At 58.6% G+C, this 16,719-nt stretch overlaps 2 protein-coding genes across 3 annotated transcripts in view; both read left to right on the forward strand.

The window, feature by feature from the left end:
* Positions 1 to 876: 876 nt before the first annotated feature.
* Positions 877 to 6,414, forward strand: ODF3L2 (outer dense fiber of sperm tails 3 like 2). The gene is made up of 4 exons (XM_008711337.1): positions 877 to 1,003; positions 2,376 to 2,483; positions 4,153 to 4,266; positions 5,930 to 6,414. The coding sequence occupies exons 1-4, from the start codon at positions 877 to 879 to the stop codon at positions 6,412 to 6,414; spliced, it is 834 nt and encodes a 277-aa protein (XP_008709559.1).
* A 2,689-nt stretch (positions 6,415 to 9,103) lies between these two features.
* SHC2 (SHC adaptor protein 2) overlaps positions 9,104 to 16,719 on the forward strand; it is a 29,290-nt gene continuing 21,674 nt past the window's right edge. For both annotated transcript variants that reach the window (XM_040629818.1, XM_040629819.1), the window contains exon 1: positions 9,104 to 9,568. In XM_040629818.1, coding sequence (XP_040485752.1) covers positions 9,104 to 9,568 — 465 coding nt within the window. The remainder of the gene's footprint in view (positions 9,569 to 16,719) is intronic.

A 16,719-nucleotide genomic window follows, 5' to 3' on the forward strand; every position in this document is an offset into this window, starting at 1 on the left:
TTGCCATCCTTGCTTCTGCCCCAGGGCATTTGCACAGCCATTCCCTAAGACATGCTCTTCTTTCACCTTCTCAATTCAATGACCTGTGCTCCTGCCCCAACACTTGGCCTGCACCTGCACTGCCACTGTGGGCTTCCGGCCTGGCTCTGTGTTTTCTAGCACATTAAACACCTTATGTGCTCATTTATTAATTCATTATTTACCTCCTTTGTCCCCTCCTGAGAATATCAGATCTTTATCTGTCTATTCCTTTGTGTCCCCGCCAACCCAAACAGAACCTAGTATGCAGTAGGTGTTCAATACGTGCTTATTGGATGAAGGAAAGAAGGAGGGAAGGAACGCAAGCAGGCAGATAGGCAAGTTTCTTGGCCTGAACTTGCAATTCCCGTATAGTGGCAAACTCACTGTATGACCTGGGGCTGCACCTCAGTTTCCCCAGCTGTAGAAATGGGGCCACACTGCCCAAGACTTCACCAGTCCCTTCTGCTACAAGGCTGCAGATATAGTGTTTATGGCTTTGGCTCCCTGGAGCCTTCTCTGGCCCCGGCTGCCCAGGTTGGCTGCTCCCTGGGGACCCACTCTGCTGACACCGGATTCTTTCCTGGACCATCCAGCCACCAGGCCGACACTTGATCCTGGCCCCACTTCCAGGCCAGCGTCCGCTGATCAGCCCGCTAGGGCCAGGGCCCCAAGACTCTCTGCCGAGGGACAAGGGATTGTCTGTGCGGTCCCTGGGTGGGTGTGGTGAGGCCAGGCCTCTGCCAACACCAGCACAAGCCGCAAGGACTGAGGACAGTGCCGGGACCTGTGGCCCAGAGCAGCTGCCGCGGGTGCTGCCTGGCCCCTGTGCTCCTTGCAGCTCCTCACCTGCTCACCATGGGGACCCTCAGCTGCAACCCTGACCCACGGCTGACCACAGCACCACAGGGCTGGCGGGCCCCTGAGTGCCACGTTCTGGAGACCAGCTTGAGGAAGTCCTGCGGGATGGCCACCCTGGAGAATGGTAGGCTTCCCTGTGGAGGAGGGAGGCTGTGGCGGTGGGAGCTTGTCCTGCTCTATTCTCCCTTGCTCTGCTGTGGCTTCTGGAATGTTCTGGGAGCCCAGCTGGAGGTAGGAGGCTCTGACAAGTCCCTGCCCTTCCCCAAACCTCAGTTTTCCTCCCAGTAGGATGGGTGTGAATGTTGCATTTCCATCGGCCCTTGTGTGTGCTTCCTCCCAACAGAACGGAGCATTTTATGGGCAGGTGCCTTGGCAGGGGCTGCTGCTACAGCGGTGACAGTGGCAGAGGCTCGCGGGGGGCAGATGCGAGGCAAAACAAATAAGTCCGTAGTGTCTCTGTCAGTGATGAGTGCCTTGAACAACATAAAGCAGCAAGGAGAGAAGGGATGGGTGTGCGGCTTGAAAGTCTGGACGTTCTTCAGGGGCCTGACCGTTCCCACCACCCCTGACGCTGACTGTGCATTCTCGGTGAGGGCCCCCGGGCCCCGGCCTCATCCCTCTGTGTGCAACACAACCTCTGACAACACATCTCTGTGTCTGGGCCTCGGTTTCCCCACCTGTGACAGCACATCTCTGTGTCTGGGACTCGGACACTGCAATAGTGACAGCACATCTCTGTGTCTGAGCCTCGGTTTCCCCACCTGTGACAGCACATCTCTGTGTCTGAGCCTCGGTTTCCCCACCTGTGACAGCTAATCTCTGTGTCTGGGCCTCAGTTTCCCCACCTGTGACAGCACATCTCTGTGTCTGAGCCTCGGTTTCCCCACCTGTGACAGCGCATCTCTGTGTCTGGGCCTCGGTTTCCCCTGTGACATCACATCTCTGTGTCTGGGCCTCAGTTTCCCCACCTGTGACAGCACATCTCTGTGTCTGGGCCTCGGTTTCCCAACCTCTGACAACACATCTCTGTGTCTGGGCCTCGGTTTCCCCTGTGACAGCACATCTCTGTGTCTGGGCCTCGGTTTCCCCACCTGTGACAGCGCATCTCTGTGTCTGGGCCTCGGTTTCCCCACCTGTGACAGCACATCTCTGTGTCTGGGCCTCGGTTTCCCCACCTGTGACAGCACATCTCTGTGTCTGGGCCTCGGTTTCTCCACCTGTGACAGCACATCTCTGTGTCTGGGCCTCGGTTCTCCCAGTGTGCCCTAAAGCAGGGGGAGACTGCTGGCCCTGTGGCCCCTCCTACGTTTGACTCAGGTTTGACTCACAATGCCCCTCACTCACTTGCCTCCTGTGGGCGGGCGGCTCCCACCCCCAGCTCCTGCCATGGAGGGTGGCCGGCAGCCCAGGCGGGGGCTCAGGGGCTGGGCCCTGGGTTTCCCCCAGTGTGTCAGCATCCGGAGCCTCAGGCCGTGACCTGAGGGCTTTGGTCGCAGGCTCGGGGCCAGGCTTGTACGTCCTGCCGTCCACTGTGGGTTACCTCAACCACGACTGCACCAGGGCCGTCAGCCCGGCCTACTCCCTCTTCTGGAGGCCCAGCCCTGGTAAGATCTGGCGCGGGTGGGGGCTGGGCGGGTGGTGGAGGGGTCCTCGGAGCCTCCTGTGTCCCCGTGGCCCCGCCCCTGGCTTGCGGAGTGACCCTGGGGAGGCGGCGGTCTCCTCTGTGTCCTTGGAGGAGAAGGGAGGGCAGAACGCAGCGTGCTGCTGAGCCTGTCTTCTGTGTCTTCTGGGCCTCACGGCTTCCTTGCTGCCTCACTGGACGGGCAGTTCCGCGGCTCCGTGCCGTGTCCTCCTCTGCAAACAGTGATGGCTACTCCTTACAGAGCTGTCCTCAGCGGGAAGCCGGCAGGTGCCCGCAGACGTCAGCCAGCCAGGATTAGCGCCTGGTGTCTAGACAGCTCAGCGGAAGTGGGCTTCTCGGGGGTCCTAGCTTCAGTTTCTCTGTCAGCAGGACGGGGCTCCTCACAGACAGCTGTGGAGAGGGCAGGGTGATGATCTCTGCCATGCGGAGGACAGGCAGCGGGTGGTGGGGCTGGCCCGGTCAGCGGGGTCCTCGCTTCAGTGTCACTCACCGTTCCCCTGGCCTGAACGGCTGTGTCAAGATGTGAGCGAGGGTCCGTGCCGTCAGTGTGGCTAACGTGGGTGGCCATGGCCCCAGCTCGCGGCCCATCCCTGTTAGTGCTGTTGTTCTGGCAACACCGTGCCATTCATAGGGTCGCCCACAGACTCCATTGCCCCATTTTCTACAGTGGAGGTCCCCACTGCGCCAGGGTTGGGGCGGTCCCGCACCAGGACTTTGATTTACAGGGATGATACCCTGGGGTGGGGGGTGGCTGACGGACACACAAGGCCCCAGCTTCTCCTCAGCCTTCAGAATCAGCAAAAATCCCAGCCCAGGCTGAAACAGAACTCCAGAATCCCCAAGGGGTCCCAGAAGGCAAAGGAGGGAATTAGCCTGTCTGTCCCCAGCAGGGTTAAGAGCTTCGCCTCTGGCCTCTGGCCTAGGCGACCTGGGTTCTCACAGGACACGCCCTGGGGTGGAGGGACTGACAGGCTGGGGAGCCAGGGATGGGGGGGCCAGTGGGGAAGACTTGTTGGAGGTGGACACCCCTTGAGCTGGGACGTGCTTGTGCGTCAGCTTGGCTGCCGGCGGAACGCACAGCACACCACCCCGTGAACACGTGTCCCACCCGCAACACACAGAGGTCTGTGTGTTTATGGCTCAGCCCTGGCGATGACGTCAGTCACAGCGACTGGTCCCAGCCGTGAGGTGCCCGCACCTGGCCTCCCTCCACGGACCTCCACGCCATTCCATCCTCTCGCCCCGCCGCTGAGGACAGGTCACGGAGGCCGTGCCGGGACCCCCGAGGTCCCACCCAGGGACAAGCGCAGCACGCAGAGGGCCCTCCTCAGGGTCTAGCTAGTCTTGCCGTACTGCCGTGCCAACCAGCCCACGAGCTGGTTCCCTGGTCTGCAGCAGAGGAGAGGTTGAGGGGTGGGACAGCTGTGACCACAAAGACACAGAAATGCTCGTCAGGACCAAGTCGAGGCAGAGACCCAGGGCTCCCCGGTCAGGGCAGCCATACCTCAGTGCTCCCAGGTGGGGCTGGGGCTGTCTGGAGGGTGGGAGTGCCTTGGGATTGACCAGGGGCACTGAGCAGGGTCGAGGGGGCCGTTGGAGGGGCCCTTAGGACCCTGGGCTGCTCCCCCCAGCATCTCCACAGGACACCAGCCCTGGGCCTGTCTACTTCCTGGACCCAAAAGTCACCCGGTTTGGCCGAAGCTGCACCCCTGCCTACTCCATGCAGGGTCGGGGCAAGTCTCGGAGTGAGTATCTGATCAGTGCTGCCCCACAAGGACCCTACCCTTTCATTTATTTTATTTTTTTAAATAATAATATTTTATTATGTTAGTCACCATACAGTATATCCTTAGTTTTTGATGTTATGTTCCATGATTCACGGACCCTACCCTTTCAGAGTCCTGCCTCTGTCCTCTCTCTCCTTCCCCTTCCATCACCCAGTTCCTGGAACTTCAGTGACTTTGGATGACAAAATCAAGGGGCTCCAAGGAAGGGCTGAGGGCCCGAGAGAACCCGTGTGAAGTGGGCCATGACGACAGTGACCCTGTGCATATGTGGTGCTGTGAAGGCAGCTGGGGCTCATCTTTGGCATCAGGGACAACAGGGCACGGTGGGGACTGTGGCAAATGCAGCAATCCCTTTCACAGGCTCCAAACAACTCACTTCCACCTGACGTGCCTGATTTAATGACCTGATTCCATCTCCTATCCACCCACCTTTTCATCTTTGACCTATATCACCCATTTGCTTATCCCCTCACTGATCCATCAGTTCATCTATCCACCCATTCACCCACCTATCTACTCACCAACCTACTCAACCATCCACCTGTTCATCATCCAATCCATTTATCAATCCACTGATTCATCCATCAATCCATTTATCCATCCATCTATCCCTCCACCCACCCATGATCCATCCATCCACATTCATCCATCCACATCCATCCATTCATCCATCCACAATCCACCAACCCATTTTATCCAGCCACCCATCATCTATCCAGCCACCCATCCATCCATCCATCCTTCCATGATCCATCTATCCATCCTTCAATGATCCATCTATCCATCCTTCCATGATCCATCCTTCCATCCATCCATCCATCCATCTATCCATCCATCCACAATTCAGCTATTGATCCAACTATCTACATAACCATGGATCCATTCATCTACTCATTCACTCCTTACCCAACCACTCACCACCCATCCTTCCACTCACTCACTCATTCAAACACGTATTAAGCTGAGGAGATGAAGTAGATTTGACATGCCCTTGCTTCTTATAAGACCTCAGTCTGGTGGTGGAGTTAGGTCCAGATGGAGACCATCCCACCTCACTGTGCCCATGTCTGGAGGGGAAGACCCAAGCCTGGGGGGAGGTCCTTGGAAGGGCTGCGAGGGCTCTGCCTAGGAGGAGGGGGTGGGAAAGGCAGCAGGAATGAGAGGGCTTTGGGACTGTCTGGAAGGATGAGAAGCAGCTCCTGGGAGGTGGGGTTGGGAAAATGGGAGGTATACGTGGCAGAGGGTCGAGTGTGGGCAAAGACCCGGAGGCTTAAAAGAGAACAGAGTGGGGGTGCCTGGGTGGCGCAGTCAGTTAGGGTCCGACGCTTGATTTTGGCGCGGGCCATGATCTCAGGGTCCTGAGATCGAGCCCTACGTCGGGCTCACAAACTGGGTGTGGAGACTCCTTAAGATTCTCTCTCTCCCTCTGCCCCACTCTCTCTAAAACCACAAAGAGAAAGGGAAGAGACTACTGTATAGGGAGGTCTGGGAAACAGGAGAGATAACTCAGGGCTGCTTGAGAAGTGCTGTGAGCTCCAGGACACATAGGGGCAATGGGGAGCCATGCAAGGTCCTTGAGCTGGTGAGGACTCCTGCCAACACTCCTGTCCCATTCTCACAGGTCTGGAGGTGACACCAGGCCCCGGGGCCTACAGCCCAGAGAAGGTGGCCCCTGTGCGTCAGCGGACGCCCCCGGCTTTCACGCTGGGCTCCCGCCTGCGCCCACAGCTCCAGGACACCTCAGCCCCTGCCCCTAACACCTATACCCTGCCCTCCCTCTGGGGCTCCCAGATATTCACTAAGCCGAGGAGCCCCAGCTACACGGTGGCAGGCCGCACACCCCCCGCCCGCCCTCCTCAGGACCCTGCTGAGATACCAGGCCCTGGCCAGTATGATAGCCCAGACCCCAACACCTACCGTCAGCGCCGGCCTGCCTTCACTATGCTGGGCCGGCCCCGTGCCCCCCGCCCCCCGGAAGAGACTCCTGGGCCTGGCACCCACAGACCTGAGCAGGTCACCATGACCAAAGCCAGGGCCCCGGCATTCACCATGGGCATCCGCCACTCCAAACGGGCTACCACCATGGCTGTGGACACCGCGCCCTGACACCTTTGGGGTCAGCACCCCCAGCTGCCCCTGGACCAAGCTTCAGTTTACCTATGTTGTCAAGTGGGGTGTGAGCAGGCCCCTCCTGGGCCTGGCTTTGGCTGGGGGGGGGGCTTGGAGAAGGGGCAGGTGCCTCTTTCATTCCTTTTTTCTGAACTCTGAGGTCCTTCCAGGCCACCTGCTTCCTTTGGTCCCTGGAGGCTGTGACCCCGTGGCCCTGTGCAGGGTGAGCTTCCTTCCAGTGCCCCAGTTTCTTCCTCCTGGTCACACCAGGCCAAGTCAGGCCAAGCAGAGAAAGGGACAACCCCACCCCTCCCCAGCGGCTGGCTGGAGATGAGCTTCCTGTGTCCTAGAACTCAGCGTCCACTGTGCTAGGGCCTGGGTCCCCAACACAGCTTGGGTTTCTGCTAAACTTGGGCTCTTCCCTGCTTCTCATGGAAGCACAGCTACCTGCCCTGGTCCCAGCCACAAATCAGGCTGGAAGGAACCTGATTGCCCTCCCCCTAGCTGCCTGCCAATAAATCTCCCTGTGGCACAAGAGCGGTCAGCGTCACACACGTGAGCTCATTTAATCCACTGTCCACATCAAAGGAAGGAGACTTACATGCTGCTCTTAGGATCCAGACCCCCCAACTCTGCAGCCCCTGGGGGACTGGCTGGGACCAGAGGAGGGATCCAGGGCTGGGTAAGGCCAGAGGTAGAGCCAGGGCTTTGAATGGGAGAAGCCTGGTAAGCTTCTTGGAAGAGGGAATGTTGAAACTGTTTTGAGGGATGCATTATGTATTCCTTGTTTAATGTGTCCTACTTTCCGTCATTAGTAGGTGCCCACCATGTTTCAGGTATTGGTAAAGACCATCCAAGCATCACAGCAACTCAGGGGGCAGTTGATGTGTACTGAGAGGAAATGGGGCTTTGGAGAGATTGGACCCTTGCCTGAAGGCACACTATGCGCCCCTGTGTCCCTCTGATGCCAGGATTTGAATTTTGGCCATTGGGCTCTGGCTCTGTTCCTGCCGTTCTTTCCTAGGGACAGGAGGGAAATGCATGGATGATGTCATGTGACCGAGCCTCCCGTGTGATGAACCCAGGCCTCATAAATCCCTGACCCAGAAGGACACTAACCCAGGAGCTTGGGAGGGACCGACTGCCACCAAGAGATGGCCCAGGGCTGGTGCCTCAGGCATGACCCAGAGGGGTCCTGAGGTGTAGGACCCTTACTCTATCCCTTTCCCCCAGCCTGGAAATGCCAAACTCGAACACGCACCCCTTTACCCAACTAGGTGGACAGACACCAGAGCCCCTACACATACACACACACACCCCTCAGGGGAACCCAGATGCCCCCCTCACATGCATACCCATGTTCGAATCTGCACACAATATGCAAACAGGCCAACTCTCATACGGTCCACATGTATGTAGAGACACCCAACACACACAAATCCAGATGGGGCTCTAGACCCCGACAACGTCACCGCCCCCCGCCCCGCAGACCCAAAGGACAACGCCCGCTGTATACCCTCTCATCCCGACCCTGCGGTTGCGCCAGAGCCGTCCCAGCGCGACAGGCTTGCGGCAGCATCACAGACCCCCGCCCCACCCCAACGCCGGCCAATCCGCCGCGAGTCCCTCCCCCGCTTCGCCGCCTCCTCCACAGGCTTCGCGGGCGACCGCCAGGCTGTGATCTCATTTCTCTGATTTATCGATCCGGCTCCAGGCAGCCTCACCCCTCCTTCCCCACCTGCTCGCGCGCCCCGGCCCCCTCCTTTTGTTTCCCGGCAGTCAGCCCCACCCCAGGTGGGGGAGGGGAAGGAGGCTCGGTCAAGACTGAGGCCAGGAGCCTGGGTCCTGGGGTGACCGTGGCCTCTCGACCCCCGGTGCCGAACGAATCAACCTGTGAGGTCTGGGTGGGGGACAAAGAGGCTGGGGGAGGGCGAGGCTCAAGAGTTCAGTTGGGTTGATGCCGGACAGAGCTCCCCAGAAATGGAAGAGGAGCCCGAGACCCTCCAGCTCGCGCCCCTGGCTTACAGCCTGGGAAACTGAAGCCCAGGGGAAAAAAAATACAGCAGAACGGGGACTGGGCTTCGCTCCTCCCTCCCAGACCCAGCCAGCCCAACCCACACCCCTGGGCACGAGTCTCCGCAGAGAGCCTCTCTCTGGGTCTCTTTCCTCCTTAGGAAACCGAGCGGGACATAATTTTCAAGTACCTTGCAGCTGTTAACAGTGGGAAGGGAGGGGCCTGACCTTAGTGTTTGGGGCTCTCTCCTTCCCTGACCATGTCCCCACCCCTTTCCAGGCGTCAGTTTTCCCATCAGTCAAAAACGGGAGAAGGCAGGTGATTTCTGTCTCTCCCACCTCTGTCCTTCTAGGAATTTGAGCAACTGTTGGGGGGCGATGCTGGGGTAGCTGCCCGATCTTGGGTTGGAAACGTCGCTCCCTCCCTGGCTGCTGGATCCGAGGCAGCGTGCATGCCCTCGGTGGGCCTCAGTTTCCCCAATCTCCCCGCAGGCGCCGGTACGCCCAGGGCCCGGGTCCCAGGGGCGCAGCCCCCCGCGGCTGCGCGCTGGGCCGGGCGGATGACATCACCGGGCCGGGGGCGGGGAGGGAGCGGGAGGGAGAGGGACCGAGGGGAGGGCCTCCTCCGCGCCAGGCGCAGCGCCCTGTCGGGCTCGGTCGGGCGACCGCGGCCATGACGCAGGGTCCGGGCGGGCGCACGCCCCCCGCACCCCCTGCGCCCCCGGAGCCCGAGGCGCCCACCACCTTCTGCGCGCTGCTGCCGCGCATGCCGCAGTGGAAGTTCGCTGCCCCCGCGGGCTTCCTGGGCCGGGGCCCGGCGGCAGCGCGCACAGCCGGGGGCGCGGGGGCCGCGGACTCCCAGCCCGAGCCGGCCGGCCCGGCTGGCGTCCCAGCGCTGGCGGCGGCGGTGCTGGGCGCCTGCGAGCCGCGCTGCGCCGTGCCTTGCCCGCTGCCCGCGCTCAGCCGCTGCCGGGCTGCCGGGGCCCGGGGACCGCGGGGCGCGCGGGGGGTGGCCGGGCCCCCGGACGCCGCCGCCGACGAGTGGATCCGCAAAGGCAGCTTCATCCACAAGCCGGCGCACGGCTGGCTACACCCAGATGCCAGGGTCCTGGGGCCCGGGGTCTCCTACATCGTGCGGGTGAGTGCGCCGGCCGGGATCCCTGGGATCACGTCTTCCCCGGACTCCCAGCTTGGGGCTCCCCTCCCCCCTTCTCTTAGCCGCCTGGACTCTGAGAGCCGGGTCTCTTCTCCATCCTTACTTCTCTCCCCACCACCCCGGACCCCCATCTTCAGCCTGCGCTGCGCTGGCGGCCCCCAACCGGGAGGCGCTGGGGTCAGGGTTCTCACGGCGTCACGTGGGGAGGGGCGGGGAGAGGGCGGCAGGTGGGTGGGAGACACGCATGCGCAGGTGAAACAGTCTCTGGCTCCTTTGGAGTTGGGAGAGCCGTCGGTGGGGGGAGGACGTGGGTGGGCCTATCCTACTTCCCAGACCCGCATTAAAGCTTCTTCGCGCACCGCCGAGTCGGAACCTGCAGAGGCCTTGGCCAAGGTGGGGGGCACGGGGAAGGGGTATCTGGAAACGGGCCCAGCCAGACCGCAGGATTGGACGGGAGACTGCGGGACTGGGGATGTGGTGTAAAGCGAGGGGCCTTCTTTTATCCTGGTGCTTTATTGTGAACCTTTCAAACAGACGCAAGAGTCGGACGAATAGAGCACCCGGGTACTTGTACCTACGACTGTAAACATTTTACCTTCTCTGCTCGAATGTCCGTCCCTGTGTGGGGTTCTCTGTAAAGCAGTGGAGTAAGGTGTTTCTCCGGACTGACGCTCTCGCTGCTAAGTGCTTCCGCCCCGGCTCCGGGATAGCCGTGCTCTTACCCGCAACTCATTGTTCCCTGGGAGAAATTACCAGAGATTCCAAAATGTCATCGAACTCTGGCAGGATTCACGCCCCTCAACTGGTTTTTTGGGACCGGGACCCTGCAAGTTAATGTGTTTGCATTTGGTTCCATGTCTGTTCCCTTTACACTGTCCCCCACACCTCCTGTCCCCCCTCTCCCAGGCTGGGTTGAGTCGTGTCACCTGCTAAATTCATGTCCATGGGCACCTACAAATGCAGTCGTCTTTAGAAATAGGATCTTTGTAGACGTAATCAAGTTAAAATGAGGTGGTCCTGGAGTAGGCTGGTGTGGCTGTCAGAAGAGGGAAATGACACAGACACACAGGGAGAAGCCACGTGAGGACAGAGGCAGAGGGTGCAGGGATGCTGGCCCAGGCTTGGGGGCCCAAGGGTTGCTGCTCTGCAGCCCCGGGAGCTGGAGGAGGCAGGAAGGACCCTCCCCCACAGCCTCCAGAGGGCACGTGGCCCTGCCTCCAGCTGGATTTCCTACACCTGGGTCTCCAGAGCTGGGAGAGCATATGTTTCAGTGTTTGTAAGCTGTCTGGCTGGTGGTATTTTCTTACGGTGACCCCAGGAAAGTACTGTGTCCCTAATAGTGTCCACACCTTGAGTGTCCCTGTTCCTCAGACCTGTCTGAGCATCAGATCACAGGGGAGCCTGTGAGATGTTTAGAGCCTCAGGCCCCACCATGGACTTGCCGGGGCCATACGCTGCCCCACATCCTGGATCTGTCCCTTTTCTTGTGGGGTCTTTGAACTTAGATCTTTGCCCTTTCTTTTCCTGAATCCTGGCAGTGGGTCTGCAGGGTTGACTGGGTTCAGGATTGGCCTTGTAGCAAGGGTGTTTCATGGATGGTGCCACGGACTTCATAGCACAGGGGAAGCCATGTCTGCCCCTTGGCTGTGGGTGCGGTGTGGGGGTTAGACTGTTCAGAATTCAGATGCTTGCGCCGTGGGGTGCAGGCTGTTGGGTTATTCCCGTGATCATGACGTTTTTGTCAATGCAGCAATACTGAATGCACGTCCATCCTGCCAGGCGCTGACGACCTGGTGGGAAATGAGAAAGATCTGGTCCCTGCTTCTCCAGGGCTTAGATTCTAGAGGGAGACACTGCCAGTAAATAAGAGAACAACTAAATGGCAGATCTTGGCAGGTCACAACAAAGTGTTGGCAGAGTAAGACTGGGTGGTACTTCAGCAGGGGTCGTAGGGGAAGGCATCTCTCCGGAGGTGACATTTAGACCGAGACCTGAAGCCTTGAGGCCCCAGACACGAAACAACTGGGGAAAGAGAGTTCCAGGCAGGGGTGCAGCAGGTGCAAAGGCCCAGTGGCAGGGAACGAGCTTGGCATGTTTGGGTAACAGCAGGGGAGCCATGTGCCTGGAGCTTATGGAGAGAAGAAGGAGAGAAATAAGAGACTTGTGGGCAAGTTTGGGTGTAGAGGGTTTTAAGCAGGGGTCAAAGGGGGGAGTTTGGGTTTTTGAAAGGGTCTTTCTGGGGTGGGGGTGGGGCCAGAAAGGCAACACAGAGACCCAGGAGGGGGCAAGGAGAGATGACCTGGACCAGGGCAACATGGGGGTGGAGAGAAGTAGGGACACTTCCGTGGGGATGGAGCCCACGGGCGTCTCTGACAGATGAAGGGCCCTGACCTGAGCCCTGCGGGTCTGAACCAGTCTCAGTCCTCTGCGGTGTCTGCCTGGAAGCCTCTCTCTCATCTACATCGCGGCAGGTATAGGGAGAGCCAGGTAGCTCCCTCTGGTTTGCAGGGCAGCATGAAGTTGGGCAGGGGGCAGATACACCCCAGTCACACCGGGATTAGCTGGTCGGAGCAGGACTCTTTTCACACTAGGACCCTGGGACTACAAAAGGGGCTGTACTGTCCCCATTTCTGTAAGCTAGGGAAACCGTGGCACAGAGAGGCAGAGTGTATCCACAGATGCGGAGTCGAAATCCAGCACCAGGCCTGGAACTAAGGTTCCCCCCACGAGAGAGAGCCAGAACTCACCACCATCTGCCAGATACCAGGGTGACTGGCAGACCGACAACCCCAGAGACGTCCCCGTCCCGGTCCCGGGACCTGGGACGTGTCCCCTCACGCGGCAGAGGGGACCTCGTCAAGGCTCCGAGGTGGGGGTGACCCTGGGCTCCCGGGGGGCCCTGCGTCCTCACGAGGTCCTCAGGAGAGGGAGGCAGAGGGTGGGAGTCCCAGAGACGGCAGACCCCGCGCTGCTGGCGGTGAGGATGGAGGGGGCACCACGGGGCAGGAAGAGGCAGGAGCCGGGTCTCCCTGGGCCCTGGGGTACCGGCCCTGCCCGCGCCTGGGTTTAGCCCTGGGAGGCCCATGTCAGGCTCCTGACTCCAGAACTATAGGGGAATACGTTTATGTTCAATTTGTGGTAGTTGTAGTAGCAAGAGGAAGCTGGTACGTCGGCCGGCTTCCCTCCTGACATCACGGAACGATCCCTGCTTGAGGTGAGAAGACAGAGCCCTGGCGAGCGGAGATGGGAACGTGGCGTCTGAGTTCTAGGCACACAGTCCAGCACTGTGCGTGGATCAGTGTGGATTCTCCTCACAATAGGTTGCCCACCCATTGTATAGATGAGGACACTGAGGCACGGCCAAGTGAGGAACCCACGGAACCTCTCCTGGTAAGGCTGGTGGCGGTCGGGGTGCCTCTGGCTGCATCACCCCAAACCCAACTCAGAGCTTTGAGGTAAAGGATGTCCATTGTCTCACGTGAGAAGAGACCCCGGACGGCAGCTCTGTGGCTGCTTACCTCAGCAGCTCGGTGACCTCATCGTGGACCCGGGCTCTGTTCATCTGTGTTGGGGTGACTAGTGTCCCCCCAAATTCACATCCGCCTGGAACCTCAGAATGTGATCTTGTTTGGAAACAGGGTCTTTGTGGATGTAGTTAATTGAGACGAGGTCACGCGGGAGTAGGGTGGGCCCGAAACCCAACGTGTCCTTGTAAGCTGCGTGAGGACGCCTGGAGAAGGGGGCTGTGTGAAGAGGGAGACGGAGTGTGAAGAGGAGAACGGAGTGACCTGGCTGCCTGTCCAGGGACACCAAGGACCACCAGCGGGCTTCCCCAGGCACTGGAGGAGGCTGGAAGGACCTTCCCTGGGTGGTCAAGCCCTGAACACCTGGATCTCAGGCCTCCGATCTCTCTAGCTTATTGAGAGAATAAGCTTCTGTTGTTCCAAGCTGCCCTGTCTGTGGGGTGACAGCTGCCCCAGGAGGCAAGTATGCCACCCTTGATGTGAGTTCCCTCTCAGACCAGGTCCTCTCCTGGCTGCCCCGTCATCCTACAAAAAAGAACCTTGTTCCCATGTGGTCCTTTCTTGAGTAAGCGAATCTTTCCCAGAAATGCCCAGCCAGCTTCCTCTCATGTCTCACTGGCCAGACTTGTGTCCCGTGAACTTTGCCTAAACCAGCTATGTGGTGAACCAGGATCGTCACTGCCCGAAGAACTTCCGGAGGCAGTGGAATGTTCTAGATCTCTGCTGTCCACTATGGTAGCCCCATGGGGCCACTGAGCCCTTGAAATGTGGCTAGTGCAATGAAAAAACTAAATTTTAATTTTAGTTAATTTAATTTAATTTTTGAAATCTTTTTTTTAAAGATTTTATTTATTGATTTCAGAGAGAGAGAGATGGTGAGAGAGGAACACAAGCAGGGGGGAGTGGGAGAGGGAGAAGCAGGCTCCCCACTGAGCAGGGAGCCCAATGTGGGACTCGATCCCAGGACCCTGGGATCATGACCCGGATCATGACCTGAGCTGAAGGCAGACGCTTAACGAGTGAGCCACCCAGGCGCCCCAACTTTACTTAATTTTGAATTAAATTCAGGTGGTCATCCGAGGCACGTGCTCGCCCTGGGGACAGCTCAGCGCTAGCTGTCCTTGATCTTCCGACCTTTCTGAAGGGTTGATGTCTGAGCAAAATTTTGCTATTAACGAAGGGAGCCCGCACTGTGGACAAGACAGAATTGGCATCAAGCTCTGTGGACACCAATCCTATCTTCCTCCCACTCATACCATTTTGACTCATTGGACTTCTCCTTTTACAAAAATTCCACTGATAGGAACTTTCTGCTTTTTAAATTTTTAAAAAAGATTTTATTTATCTATTTGAGAGGTTGAGTGAGAGAGAGGGAGCAGGCAGAGGCAGATGGAGAAGCAGGCTCCCCACTGAGCAGGGAGCCCGATGTGGGTCTCAATCCCAGAAGCCTGGGATCATGACCTGAGCTGAAGCCAGACGTGTCACCGACGGAGCCACCCAGGCGCCCCAAGACCTCTCTGCTTTTTAAGGTGCACTCACTCACGCCCTCTGACAAGCTCTCCATGAATGAAGGTTTTTAACTGTGTGCCCAGCTCTGCTCATGGTGCCGTGGGGCACAGAAAGACAGTGACCCTGGCCAGGTGGACTGGCTCTGGCTGGGGAGGGAGTGGAGCTCAAGCCTGGACACATGTCCTTGAAATGACTGGGACTCCATGCCACTCAGTTTTTCCTGAAGTGTGGTTTTCATACGCTGGTGATATGCAAGGGAACTGTGGGAGGTTAACTGAGTAGAGATGTTTTTAGCTGAAATGCAGCTTATTCCTCAAAGGCAAGGGGTAGGATGTCTCCAGGATGACTTAATTCAGGGGCTTGACAACATCCCTAAAGACCTAGGTCTTTCCATCCTTTTGTGCTGCCATCTTCAGCATGCTTGCTTAGCTGCCCTCATGGTCACAAAATGGCAGCCACAGTACCAGGCATCACATGGTGATCCAACCATGGCACTGGAAGAAAAGAAGACCATCCCTTCCTTAGTTCTCTTTGTAAGAGATTGTTCAACATTCCCCCCCCCACCTCATTGGCCCCAAATGGCAAAATCCATTCATAGCAAGGGAGATGGGATTACCAAATTGGCTTAAGCCAATGATGAACGGTGTGTGGTGCCCAGACATCTGGGAACTTGTTATAAATGCACATTCTTGGGCTCCACCGCAGAGCTGCTGAGTCAGAGACTGGGGGGGGGGGCAGCAGTCAACATTTCCAGGTGATTCCAACACCCATTAATGTTGGGCACCACTGGTTTAGGACAACTGCGTGCAGTCCTGGGGGACTAACCGCTACTTGTGTAAACCTGGTATTTTGTGACCGTCTGCCGTGAAATGAACTTCGCATCTATGACGCCTCCCTGCACATGGATTTCCCCGGAGAATCGATACCGTGCCTTACAGCAGCAGTAAGGGACACACAGCGACAGCAGCCCGTAGTGAGTTAGGCTGTTTCAGTACCTAGATGCGTAGACATGATCCTGCAGATACAAGGGACGAGGGCGGAACTGCGGCTGTAGACACAGGACATCGCTCCACAGCTCCATGCCGTAGGCAGCGTGATATTCCGACCTAGCGCACAGCTCCCGTAACGTCTGAGCTCACGGGGTAACGTCTCCTGTCAGTACGCACGAGAGTGTCATGAACTCAGTGTGTGTGAAGATCGTCCCGAAAAGTTAGACAGACTCGCCTTGTGACCCAGTCATCCACGCCTGGGGGCACACTCCAGAGAAGGGAAAGCAGGGAGTCCAACAGGCACCTGCAGGGCCATGCTCACGGCAGCAGGAGTCACAGCGGCCAAGGGGGGGGGGAGGCACCCCAGGTGTCCACCTGCAGATGGGGACACACGGCAGGGTCCGTCCATGCGCTGGACATGCCCCGGCCCTAGAACGGAAGGGAGCCTGACACCGGCCATGACGTGGATGGACCCTGACACCGGCCATGACGTGGACGGACCCCGACACCGGCCATGACGTGGACGGACCCCGAGGACGCCGGGCTAGGTGAGAGCAGCCAGACCGAGAAGGACACATCCCGCAGGACCCCACTCCCAGAGGCCCCCAGAGGCGTCCCGTCCACACAGAGAGGAGCTGGTGGGAGCCAGGGCTGGGGCAGGGGGTGCGGAGTCCGTGCTTCCTGGGGACAGAGTCTCTGTGTGGGGAGATGGAACGTTCTGGAGATGGAGGGTGGGGTGGCTGCAGGACAGGGTGAGTGTGCTTCATGCGAGGGTTACGATGGTGAATCTCGTGTACTCTACCACAGTTAGAAAGTAAACAAAAATTGCCCCACTGCCCCGTGTTATGGGGGAAATGAGTTAGGCTGGGGGCATGGTGATCATACAGGGTTTCCCACATACACGAGTGCCTGGCAGGTTGCTCTGAAGTCCCTGGGGACCTGGGACCATTGGCATCCATGTGAGACTCCTGGTGCTAAGAGTGGGGCGCCCCGCTCTCGGGAGAGCGTGTGCTGTGCTCTTGTACTGTCTCTTGGCTTGTGTGTGACTGGTGTTAGCTCACGATTGGGTTCAGGTTGTGCATTCTGGGCAGGCTGTCTTCCCCGTTCAGCA

This window comes from Ursus maritimus, unplaced genomic scaffold (assembly GCF_017311325.1).
Source record: "Ursus maritimus isolate PB19 unplaced genomic scaffold, ASM1731132v1 scaffold_14, whole genome shotgun sequence".
Classification (NCBI taxonomy): Eukaryota; Metazoa; Chordata; class Mammalia; order Carnivora; family Ursidae; genus Ursus; species Ursus maritimus.

What these genes read in the sequence shown, in the direction of transcription:
- ODF3L2 (XM_008711337.1), top strand. Translation starts at nt 877, where the DNA reads ATGGGGACCCTCAGCTGCAACCCTGACCCACGGCTGACCACAGCACCA. An exon ending in CTTCTGGAGGCCCAGCCCTG is followed by an intron (nt 2,484 to 4,152) that starts GTAAGATCTGGC and finishes TGCTCCCCCCAG; the next exon opens with CATCTCCACAGGACACCAGC. An exon ending in GGGTCGGGGCAAGTCTCGGA is followed by an intron (nt 4,267 to 5,929) that starts GTGAGTATCTGA and finishes CCATTCTCACAG; the next exon opens with GTCTGGAGGTGACACCAGGC.